The sequence below is a fragment of the Xiphophorus maculatus genome, chromosome 5 (assembly GCF_002775205.1).
Source record: "Xiphophorus maculatus strain JP 163 A chromosome 5, X_maculatus-5.0-male, whole genome shotgun sequence".
In the NCBI taxonomy this organism is placed as follows: Eukaryota; Metazoa; Chordata; class Actinopteri; order Cyprinodontiformes; family Poeciliidae; genus Xiphophorus; species Xiphophorus maculatus.
The window spans coordinates 20,122,342-20,135,190 of record NC_036447.1 but is presented as its reverse complement, the minus strand read 5'-3'; the positions used below and the strand labels follow the sequence as shown (position 1 = coordinate 20,135,190).

The 12,849-nt window shown below is 40.3% G+C and overlaps 1 protein-coding gene across 1 annotated transcript in view; it reads left to right on the top strand.

The window, feature by feature from the left end:
- The first annotated feature begins 1,012 nt into the window (after positions 1-1,012).
- Positions 1,013-12,849, top strand: part of LOC102227239 (multidrug resistance-associated protein 1-like) — a 32,436-nt gene continuing 20,599 nt past the window's right edge. The window contains exons 1-4 of the mRNA XM_014476038.2: positions 1,013-1,444; positions 5,954-6,130; positions 6,841-6,966; positions 11,892-12,029. Coding sequence (XP_014331524.1) covers positions 1,403-1,444; positions 5,954-6,130; positions 6,841-6,966; positions 11,892-12,029 — 483 coding nt within the window. The 5' untranslated portion in view covers positions 1,013-1,402. The remainder of the gene's footprint in view (positions 1,445-5,953; positions 6,131-6,840; positions 6,967-11,891; positions 12,030-12,849) is intronic.

The window sequence follows — 12,849 nt, the reverse complement described above, 5'->3', positions numbered from 1 at the left end:
TCTCTATGACCTCTGTGACCTCTGCCTACCCCGTGGTCCCCAGAAGTCACTCTCCTGCTTGTCTTAGACGATTCCCATTCCAGTGCAGATGATTGAAATGACTCCACTACATCCTTTGCATGCCTGCCATTGCTGCAGATGCCTGTTAATCACCCATTCATTTAAGCCAGATGTTAGGCAGGAGGGAAACGCCTAAAACATGCAGGACAGCGGACCCTGAGGTCCAGGGCTGGGGACCTCTGGTTTAGACAATGGATGGATGGATGAAATGAGCAGTGCTGGGTGAAAGGCCCTCACAAAACATTTGAGTTTATTCTCAGATTAAGTTGCACACAGCTGGACCCTTCTCACTAATTAGTTGACTCCAGCAGACAGTCAATTCCACCGAACTTCCTATGTGTGTTTCAGGGCAGAAGGGAACTGAACACACTTCATAATTATATTTTACATAGAGTTGCTCTATTGCAGAGCGTCCCATTAAAAATATGTTGACGTTTCTGATGAATTGCGGAAATGTCTAAGGTGCATTTTGTAAGGCATAATTTTATTTATCTTTTTCTGAAGAGACAGAGAAAAACGTGTCTTACAGTTTTCCTCAGATACTTAAACTATGTGCCATAAATGTAATACAAGTCAAATTTCTTTACTTGCTATTATCTCGGATTTATATGAAGAACAAATCCTATAAGCACGGCGTTTATTGGAGTGCGTCTCGTCTCAGTTTAAAGGGTATTTCTGTGTTCAACCAGACACTTTGTGGCCAGACAACTGGTCTGTTTGGGATGTGGGGAAAGTGGGCGAGAGAAGGACCAAGAAAGGAGGTGAGGGGGCAGAGAGTCAAAATGGGCGGAGTGAGTCTGGGTGTGGGACTGTCATCCCATTGAGGGAAGTGGTGTTTTGATCAAAATCCAGTAAATGTGGGAGAGGAGAGAGGGGTGTGAGTAAGCGATTGAGTGAGTGAGTAAGCGAGAGAGAGAGAGAAATATTTCCACCCACCCGGCAAGGAGACTCACTCATAAGCAGCAGCCAGGCTGACTGGGAGTCAGAAAGACACCGGATCTCTGGGCAGCAGCAGTTACAGTCAGGGTGGCAGGGAGAAAAGTGTTTCATTCAGACAGAAGATGTTTTATTAAAGGAAAGCTGAAGCACACACTAAGAAACACAGAGGCTCGACACTCACAGTGCTTCCACTAGAAAAAGAGAGCAATAAGAGATCAGAATTAAACACACACACACCTATATATATATAAACATATATATATATATATTGACATACTGGTGGTGGTGCAAAGAGAGAAAGAGAGAGAGAGTGTGAGAGTGTGTACAAAGTTTGCTGAGTGGAGAGAAGGCCTGATCGACCAAAACGAGCAGAGCGCCGGTGGTGGAAGGAACCAGCGAGTGGATGGATGCCTTTTGCAGACTGAGTGGCCTGGACCCTCTGTGGGTGAGTTTATGATGTGTTTCCTGACCCTGGAGTCACATTTCTTCACTGGGTGTTTTTCCTGCCTCAACATCTTAAGAGTCAAACCATATGCAGCTCGATTAATCACTTCTTTCTGAATTTCTGTCACATGTACGTAGCGTCGCTTTTAAATATCGGGGGTTTGTTTCTGAGATTGAATGACGAGAGAAATTGTTGGGATTAAAATCTTTGATTGTTTTTCTAATCGTGCATCATCTTCGAGATTTAAATGATTGCTTCCATCTGTATCATTCTTTTTTTATTATTAGCTGTCTGCTTACCTGAAAAGCTTCAGAAAATGGCAATAGCTGTCATAGCAACGCTGATAACGATAAATCTTGTACAGGATAGAAGAAATTTCAATACAAGATCTTGCAAAGCTCATCTGTGTAAAATGAAAAATTACCAAAGCATTCTCAGGTCGTTGCATGTGTGAGTGGGAACAAGACCGATTATCCATAATCTGCCTTGGAGGTGTGTTACCCATCACTCTGCACTGAGATTTGAATCATTGAAATGCAGAGTAATGAGAACTCAAATAGTCCAAGCTTTCTTGGTTGGAAATTTAAAAAAAAAATTTGTTAAGTCTCATTTATGAGCAAGCCTCCACATTCTGAATCTTAGCTAAAAAAAATAGCAGAATAGCTGTGAGCCAGCTGGAAATGAAAGCACTCATTCCCAACATATCCCCCCCTCCCTTTTATTTTGTTCTGGATCTCATTACAGCTAATGCTTTTGTCTCTGCTTCTGCAAAACATCAAAACAGTGGTCATCATGCTTTGTGGAGAAAGTAAGCGTAAACCGTGTTTCATCATGTGCACTCTACTTTTGCATGAAACTTCAAAAACATGTTGATGTTACATCTGTGACAGTGTGCTGGACGCTGTAACACGTTTTTGTTTTTTTTTTGTGCTATGTTTGCCACGCACGGTACTTTGAGTCATGAACTGAGTCAACCTTCTTACATGCTTTTGAAATACTTTCACACAAGGTTTCTGCTCACACACTTCACAAGTGAGCCGAGCTAGAAGAACTGCTTTCTGCAATAGGTAAACATGCCAGGAAAGAGGTTAAATGTCATTTAGTCTGGTCTGTTGCAAAGCATGCAACACGTGGAAAAAATAACATCACTTATCTGAAAACAAAGAGAGTGAGAGGTCAGTCTCTGTCACTCAATCACATGATTTCTAGGAAAAAAATACTAACATAAACAGTGTGTTTTTATTATAAATTGATATTGTAGCCTCCGTTGATGTAAGTTTACCTGCAATGTGGCGGAGGGCAAAATGTTCTTTGCTGTTAATTTATCGGCTAAAAACGAGATTTTCCGCTAAACCCCTAATGAGAAGCTAAAGTAATTGGAAGGAATTCAAAAGAAAAATTTTGAGCCAAGCCGGTGCTCTAGGATTTGTGGATTTTTATTTTCTCCATGTTCATCTATAACAAACACACGTCAGTCTTGCCAGTGTGTCTGTATTTGGATGAGCTTGCTAAAGTGACGGTGCCAACGTTGCCAGAGTTATAGATGGATGTTACAAAATTATAGTTTCACAAGGAAGGCAGTCAAGTAGAAACTAGTAATATTGATGCCACTTTTCTGTCCAATGTTACACCTTCTTGTAGATACTTAGCTGGCTAAGACTAGCTCGATTGCTAAACAGCACAATCAATCCTCTTTCCAGGAAAAAGACCAATGGTAGTAACCTTTCAAACAGCAACATTTAACCTTTCATCAGCGTTAATCATACTTTTGAGCTTCTCCCGCTTGTAGTGCAAGATTTATGAATTGAGAAGCTGGGTGGGCGAAATGAGACCAATTTTCAACGTGTAGAGACTTCTGGGGGTTTGAATCTCTCTCAACAACTTAAACAGCAGATTGAAGGATTTTTACCGTATTTTTCGGACAATAAGCCGCTACTTTTTTCCTATGCTTTGAGCCATGCAGCTTGTAGCCCGGTGCGGCTTACAAGCTGCATGAAGTTTTTAGAAACTTCTCCAGTTTTAAAAAGAAAAAGGTTGCGGGTGTTGCTTATCGTAAGGTGCGCTCTATAGTCCAGAAAATACGGTACTTTTCGGTGTATCAATGTGCGACCTTGCCTTCTAAATGTTGAAAGTTCTCCAGAAATACCCATCAGTCTCATACAGATTTTTAAACAATAAATATTACAACAAAGTATGTGTTCTAGTGCTACTGCAAGCTGCCGTCCCTCTCACCTTGTCTTCTGGATATTTAATATAACTAGAAAGCTCTTAAGAATGACCTTTTAGACTCATGTGGAGCTTTGAGTGAGAAAAACAACACAACTAAATATGCTAACACTACTTGTACTTTCTGTCCAGCCATCCAGCTTGGTCAGGTCACATGCTCAATCACAGGAAATCACACTGGTCTTTCTTATCAAAGCTGTAATGATGTTACTCGAACTGATGTCTCGCGTTGACGTTAGATGCAATTTAATTTCTTGCTTCGCCTGAGATGAACAACCCGACTATTTTTGCTGACACTACTAACGTCTGGTGTTGCCAACAACTGACGTGGTTTCGCAAGCAAATCTAACTAAGCAAACAAATCCACTTCTCTGGAAAACGTGCAGGTCTTGTTCATCAAAATGTAACATTTTCTATGTATCAAAAAAAAAATTACATAGCTTTCTAAATGTTACGAATGACCAGAAAGCTCACCAGCTGTATCTTTAAGCTGCTTTCTAGTTTTTGTCAAAGTGCTGCCTTTCTCATCAAAAATGTAACAACGTTCCAAGAATCAACGTGTCACATATTTTAGATGTTGAGTGTCATTTGAAATCTTTCTGAAAAATATTTTTTAGGAAGCTTTCGACAGATCTCCATAGCTAAGATGATACCAACAACGAACAAGTACACATCGCAAATTGATTTTCGGAACATCACAGTGAAATGCCATCCATTTTCTTTGAGGTGTCAAAAATAGCAATGGATTATAAATGCAAAACACTAAAGAATAAAGAATTGGAGCTGAACTAAAAAATTATGGACTTGACCTTCTACATTGTCTGAACTGAAAGCCTAAATTCTTTGAGTGTGCCAATTAAAAAACAACTTTAGTCCAGTAAGATATCTAAATATTGATTTTCTCCCTCTTTACTCAACCTGACCTCCTGCAATTTAAATCACAGGAAAGGCAATGCTGACCTAAGAGTTGACAGAAAGATTGACATTTATTAAATTAACGGGTCTTTCTTTTTTTGACACATCACTTACCTGATTTTCACTTGCAGTTTTTAAAGGCAAATATACTGGAAATCCTTGTGGATTTCACCAGTCTTCTGGTTTCAAAATGGTGAATTTGTAAAAATATGAATTCAGCACTTTTGCAGTGGCACAGAAGATGTCTTTGCTCTCCACTTTCACATCACTGTGTTTGTCTAGTAAAAATAGACGCCTTGCAGTTGCTCCTGGCATAAGCAAGTTTACAGAAACCTCTTCGGCAAAGGGTGAGAAACGGGACGAGGTTTGAGCAAAATGCCGAAGAAAGTGCCTGGATTAAGTTGTGGCAGGTTGGACTTTTTCATAAAAGGGCTTTGAACATTTACTTGCCACTAAACACAGGAGTCATAAGGGTCTGTGAAAGTAGCCTCCCACTCATTTAGATTTGGGCAGTTCTTTCAAGGGTTCACCTACGTGTACGTGCAAAATGGTTTCTCAGTGCAGAAACTTTAATGAGCTGAGATTTGAAGATTTGTGAATGTGCTCAGTGTGTGTTGTTCTTTGGGCAGATTCTGCATTCAGATCTTGTGGTTTCAGAAACAAGAAGCAGCACCAATTGTTGGTAAATCCTCAAACATGCTAGAAGGAGCAAAGCCTGACTCACCTGCGCTGGTTCACTGTGGGAGGAGAGTTGTTACATAATAACCACACAGCTGCTACCAATTGTGGCTACTCCACTTCATCCTAGTTGGGAGTCTACCAGCGGGACCAGACTCCACTGCCATGCTCGGAGCCTTAAACCGCTTCCTGTGGTGACTCCGCAGGGCAGTCTCGTTAGCACAGCCAGACACCCTGCCCCTCATTAGGCAAGTGAAGTGATAAACAAGGGAAGCAAGAGAACAACAAGCCACTTATCCCACCATATTGTTTTAAACAAAGACATCACAACCAAGTTCTGCCACTCTTTGCTTGTAGTTTTTATGGCAGTTTTACACCGGATTTTCCTACTTTGTTGGCCAACCTGAGAGAAATGTCAGAACGCTCCCCAAACTGACTTAGATCCTTGTAAAAAGGAATAGCTTTTTTTTCTAGCGAAGATCGTCAGGATTCAGCACATATTTTTGGTTCCTGCTTGGCTTACTTGCAATGCACAAGCTGCTCTAAAGTCTAGAACATTTGCACTGTTGCTAATTTGCACAGAGTTTGTGAACTCTAAAAAGTAATAGCTAACATGGCTGTCTAAAATCTGGGTCTTTTCCCTTGACCAAACTCTTTGCAATTCTGTTTTTTCCCCCCTCATTGTTTCAGGACTGGAACCGCACCTGGTACACAGCTAACCCCGACCTAACTCAGTGCTTCCAGAACACAGTGCTGGTGTGGGTCCCCTGCGTCTACCTGTGGTTGTTGGTTCCTTTCTACTGTGTTCATCTCTACTGCCATGACCGTGGACGGATCCAGATGTCCTGCCTCTGCACTGCCAAGATGGTGAGATTCCAGCCACTCATCTTTTGATCCCACTTAATCCTCTCCAGGTCACAGGGGCCTGGAGGGACTGTTGTTTATCTTCAGAGGTCAACGGTTGAGAGCCAGGTCGCCGGTCCTTCACAGGGCAAACAAGTAGTCACACAGGACAGGCAACCATACAAGCAAACCTTTATACCCAGAAGTTTGTTTCACTGTGAAAACTGTGATTGAGACATCTATCCACCCATTTTCTACACTTGCTTAATCTGTCCAGGACTGCAAAGAGACTGGTGCCTAATGTCCAGCAGTCAATGAGTGAGATAGGCATTCACAGACCAACACACAGAAAAACTGGACCCACAACCACACATTAAGTAAAGGCAATTCTGACAGGTCAACTAACCTGACCTTCATGTTTTTGGAAGGCTAGTTGACCTGGTTGAACATGTAAAACTCATAGATGCAAACGTAAGACCTATCTTGCTGCAGGGCAGCGGTGCTAAGAATTTCACCCCTGTGCTGATCCTGCGTGAACCATTACTAAACCATCTTAATCCTTGGATGGTTGTGTGAAAGTGGAAGGGCTGTTGCTTACCTTCAGAGGTTAATGGACAGGTTGCATTTTCACACAGGTCCATCTGAAAGAAAGAAAAAGACAAATATGCATTGACAGATTCACTCTTAGTGGCAATTAACCTGTTTTGTTTTTTTTGTTTTTTGTTTTCCCTCAGATGTTGGGTTTCCTGCTGGCCTCATTCGGTTTTGTTGAGTTCTTCTACATTCTGTTGGAGAGGAGCCAAGACATCCAGCACCACATGGTCTTCCTACTCAGCCCCATCATACGTAGCATGACAGTGGTAAGTTGTGTCGCTTTTTTTTTTTTTCTACACATTTATCACCATTGTCCATTTTCGGACCAAATTGCTATTATTTTTTTATAGAGCCATGAAAAGAGACCTCACATCTGAGCTTGCCTTTTGAAAGACAAAAAGCTCCACCTACAGAGCTGTGCCTGACATTTCTTACTTCTCACTCTTACTGAGTTTCTGTGAGCAACAGAAAACTTTTGGGAACATTTGACTCTGCATCCTGCCGGTTCACATCACGACGCAAAGACATGAAAGAATACACACAGAGCAAACACGATGTGCTCAACAGCCACTTGGGTGCAAACATGCCTAACCAGGGATGGACTTATAGTGCCACAGACTATGTAAATATAGCAGTGACCTGTAAACGCTACACATTTTGGATAATCAATCATCAGAGTGCAGAGTACAAATGTCATAACATCTGTTACAGATTGATAAGGAATCAGCGTAAAGTACGTATGTGCAAAGTTCCAGTGCATGAAAAACCTTTCTAAATCTGTTGTCAGAAACAAACCGTGTGTCACAAGGAAAAGCACACAGTGGGAAACCAGATATTTTAGATATCATGAGAGAAAATGCAGCTAAAACAAACAGGATCAGCACTTTGAGTTGCAGGATTGCAGTCTGAAACAGAAGGAATTGAATTACAGCTCAACAGTAAAATCATAAAGGTGCATCAAGATAAAGTTCACGTTATAATTGTATTTAATGAAGATGAACTTGCTTTCCTGTCATTGGGTCTTCCTCCAATTGTTTGGTTTGTCTTACAAAAAAAAAAAACACAAAACCGCCAAATATAAAGTTTAAGATATACAATTGTAGTCTGTGTTGACCCTAATTACACAGACGACTTTAGTCTTTTTATAGCTTACAGGTGTGCAGTTGGACAGGAGGCGCTGAGCGCCATTGTTCTGCCCTGAACTGTATTTAAGGTGTAATGTGGTTCATTTCACCGCCTCAGCAGAAAGAAAAACAATAGTTTTTCTCCAAATATGAACATTTTCCTGACCATACTCCCCAAATCCATTATATGCATTACGGTATCTGAAGAAAGTTCAGACAGGTCAGATATTTAGATCTACAAAAGTGTTTTGACCTAAAAAAAAAATAATAATAATAATAATAATTTTTGGAATGACCAAAACAAAGAAATGCATGATTTTAAAGTGGAGAAAAATGATTCATGATTTTAAATTATTTTTGGTAAATATTTCATATGAAAAGTGCAGTTTGCATTTTGTATTTAGAGTTGATTATAGAACTAAATTCTCTGAAAATATTGCTGACAGTGTTTTTGGCCACAGACTAACATTTCTGAAAAATAGATCAATCTCCATCAGATTATAATCAGAATCTTCGGGTTGGGCGATGTGACTGAAAAATGTATCATGGTATAAACGTTTCAAATCAACCGATGTCGATGATTATTGTTTATCATTTTTTACCTATTTGAAATAAAAACCAGGAGAAAAAGGGCTTTAATTAACACTTTTATTAAAACAAAACCTAAAAAGAGGACAACACAACTAAACAAAAACAGAAAGATGAAAAAATAAGTAAATTGCCATCACAAAGGTTTCAATCAGACTTCAGATATTCACTTCTTAATAATTTCTTTCAGTCATTCTATGTTTTAATATCCCATTAATCTACGTTATATTATTTAGTACTCTGTTTACTATTAGGTGATTTCTAAAGGGAATAAACTGAACTGTATTTTATATGGGGCTTTCAGAGTAAATAGGGTCAAATAGAAATACACAGGTTTAGAAAGACATTGTCTTTGCACTAACCTGGACTGGACTAACTAACACCCATCAGTAAAATAAATCAAACTACGTCGACGGAACAAGATGTGGAAAAAGTCGAAGGGGTACGCACGCTTTTGGAGGGGACTGGAGTTGTGAAAAAAGTATTTACTCTCAACAGATGTTGTTTACCTTCCACGTCTGTACATCCTGAATGAAACCGCCACGGCCTCTGTGACCAGCATCAGGGTGGCACGAGGGCTGGCTGGGACACACAACAATATTTATAGGAAATAAGGGCTAGTATGCAATCAGAGAAAGGTTTTAGTTGCAGTTGTTTCTCAAAACGTGGATCTTACTCATTTCCAGCAGTTGTAAAATTACACTTAACCTGTATGTGTAGGCAAAATGAGGGAGGAGTGGTGCAGCCTCACATGGGTGGCATGACAAGTTAAAATGTTGTTTATGCTTTGGCAGGAGTGGATGCAAAATCTACAGAACAGCAACAGACCGTGCTGAATGGCTGCCAAGAGTCCAAGGAGAGCAGCAGAGCTTCGCTCACAAAGCTTTCTCTCTCTCTGCAGACTCATACAGGTCCTGCTCAGTCTCCCTCTCTTAAGGTCAGACGGTTTTACTGACCTGTGGTCTTTTCAGACGACTGAGTAAACACCGGCACGCGTTTGGACAAAAATACACTGAGACGCCTCTTGTATTTAGGGATGCGCCCCAAAAAAGATCTTCTATTTCATGGATATAATTAGTCACAGCAGGAGGCTAAAGGACAGACAGCCGCGATATCCTGTAAAAGAAAGTCTCTCACCAATCGTTCTCTTCACTTGCTAAATTTGTCTTTATTAAAAGACAGAGTTTTCTTCTCAGTGCTTAAGATAGCATCTTGCTCCCTACTTGCAGGAGATGAAACAGACCAACTCTGTTTGTTGCCCCTTTTTGTTTAAAGTATATGGTTAACTTACTACAGATGAGAAATAGACACATCATCAGCTAAAATCAGTAACTCAGTGACGCAAAGCCTCTGTTCCTCACTATTGCACAACACACTTCCTGTTTAATTAGAAGACGGGGTTTTGTTTCAGAGCTTAGCAATCGAGTTAGCTCCACCCTTTGTTGTTGTACAAACAAACAGAGATGATCTCTGCAGCAGCAGGGGAGTCGGAGCAGGAGGCTAAAAGCAGAAAGGAGCTTGGCTTTCATCCCCGATCCCAGTGCAACGTTATGCAAGGGAGCCGTAGGGAGCCATGTTGTCTTAGGGCCTTAAAAAAGGAAGTTTCCAGCTCAACCAGAAGTGAAAGTGCATAATAATATTTGAGAATCCAGTAAGATCTGACGTCCTCTAAGCTACGCAAACTGTAATAAGTCAAGTTGTGTGTAATCTAACATGATTCAAAATCAGCTAACAAGCTGCCGCTAGCTCTAGCCAATTCCTCTTTTTTAAGGTATCAGGGGAAGCCTGACAAGGCATTTTATTCAGAATATTTTAAACTGTAAAATGAGTATGTCAGAAGACTTATGTGATTTATTAAATTTTTACATTTCTGGTGGTGTAGTTGAGAAATCAAACCGCTCCTATGTAGTCAGATTTAGCACTAAGCCAAATGAGAATGCCTGCTGATATTTAGATAAGATAAGATAAGATTTATTTGTCATTGTCATCAACAGATTACAACGAGATTGAGATTTGCTCGACTCGAGTTATGATGCAGGTTTTGTGTATATACATAATATACAAAGATAAAGAAATAAATAGTACAAAATGAGAAATAAATAGACATCAGAAGATGGTTGCAGCGCCTGGAGGTGTCGCAACAGAATTTACATTTTTAACAAAGTGGTGTCAAGAGCAGAAGTTCTTATGCCTTTGAATTTAGTACTATGATTGCCATCGGGTAAAAACTGTTTTTTAGGCGATTTGTCCTGGTTTTTATTGCTCTGTATCTCTTGTCTGATGGCAGCAGCTGGAAGAGACCATGGCCAGGGTGTGAAGAGTCATTTAAAATGTCCAAAACTTTCTTGTGGAGCCTGGAAGTGTAAATCTGTTCCATAGTGGAGAGGGGGCAGCCTATGGTTCTCTCTACTGCCCTAACAACTCTCTGGAGCGCCTATTAACTGGTTCATGTGGACATAAACAGATATCAGTGTTAACAGAAATTCTGACGTTGATCCTATGAATTAATTAATAATGCACATTTCTTGCACGTGCATAAAGCATATTAAACACACTAAAGATATGAGTCATTGGTCCAGTCGCAGTCCTCCAGGGCCAGCAGCTTTAGACGTCTTTGTTCTAACACAGCTGACTCAAATGGTCCAGATACAGCAAGTCAAAGTTCTCCAAAGGTTTGCCAAAGATCCAGCTGACAGGGCTAGCACGTGCAGAAAATATGTGCTAAACAGCAAAAAAAAATTATGTTCATATTGCCATGCTAACCTTCACCTTTATCTTTTATGTTTCCAAATACCATAGTTGAAACTGACAAAAAATGACTCAGAAAGTTTCCTGAACTAGTTTATAATAAGAGTATAAGACAGAGCGGCGGCTCGTCCGTAAGTTAGCGACACAACACTCATTTCAAAACTCTTCCCGCACTCCGTGATTTCTGGTGAAACAACATGAGGTCTCACTCAACTAACCGCTCTGTGGGGAGGGGCAGATTATAGTCGTTCCCAGGAAAATGCATGATTCAGTCAATGGCGAACACACGGTGGTGTCCAAGAACTAAATTGGTTTTATTTTGGAAAAAAGAAGAAGAAAACATTGAGGTGAAGAATGTTTTTAGGATTGTTTATGATTCCACTGAAAAATGTGTGCGAGGCAGTCGGCCTACCAGACAGGAATGTCAGCCAAATCTCGTTTCAGTCTGCAGAAAGGGAATTCCCAGAGACCTATTTTCTTTTTTTTAAGAAAGCCACCATCATACATATGCAAAATATCAAAATAAATCTAAATATTTTCCCCCTTCCAATGCTAGCAGCCACTACAAAAAGTACCTGACCAGAGTACAGCTTAGAGATAAGTCTACCTAAACCCAATATTACATATTGTGCAACTAGTTGCTGCTATACAGTGTCTTTTTATATCCCTCTGTTCCCAGACTCTCTCTGTGGATAATTCAGATCTTGTTTCCTTTCTGTGTTTTCCTGCAGATCTTGGCCTTATGCATCATCCAGTTGGAAAGAATAAGAGGCTGTCGCTCCTCCGTTTTCCTCTTCTTGTTCTGGGTCTTGTCTGTTGTTTGTTCTCTGGTGCCTCTAAGAGCAAAGATCCAGCTGGCCATAGATGAGGTAGGTAGAAAGACCCCGCTGTTTGTTCTTTCTAACTAAGGACGGGCAATTGATTCAGTCTCTTTGCTTCCCTGTGTAATATTTTTACAAGTGAGTTATATTCTAGTTCTAATCTACCTCATTTCGCACATATAAAATTTATAATAGCAGTAAAATGGAGTCAATTCAAACAAGCTTCAGTTAAATATGTACAATTTATAGCAACGTAACTTTTAATCCTAAACTCTAAGCTGGGGCTATATACAGACACCAAAATATATGATTTCAATCATTAAAAAATACGATAAAATGTCAGAAGAGCTAAAAAGAGCATCCTTAATTGGAAATGATCTAATTTGGATTTGTTTGTGTGTCCAGTTTGAACTCGATGAACCAGTGATGTCAAAACAAAGAGCTAGAATATCTAATCAGGTCTATTCTTACCATAAGTCTAGACGCAAGACTCCAGCAGCACAGTGTGAGATATACCCTGTGTCAGCAAAGAGTTTCTATTTCTTGCCTGAGTTTTAACCAAGGTAAGCTAAAGTTAACACAAAGTGTTGGAGGATGACACTGCCAATTCTGGTCAAGGCTGTGAGTGTTTAAGTACTCCCTTTCTTCCTGTGTCTCCTGTCAGACATTGCAATCATTGTTGTATGGAGAGGTTAGAGCGCGCGTGCACACGCACACGCTCTGACGTACAAGCACATACACACACACAGTCGTGATGCAGTAGCATTTGCATTTCTATAAAAACGCACACATCTATATTTCTGTTTTATCGTCCTCAGCGTGACATTCCCACACTGCTAGGGGGGGAAGTAATGATGGCCCTGGGATA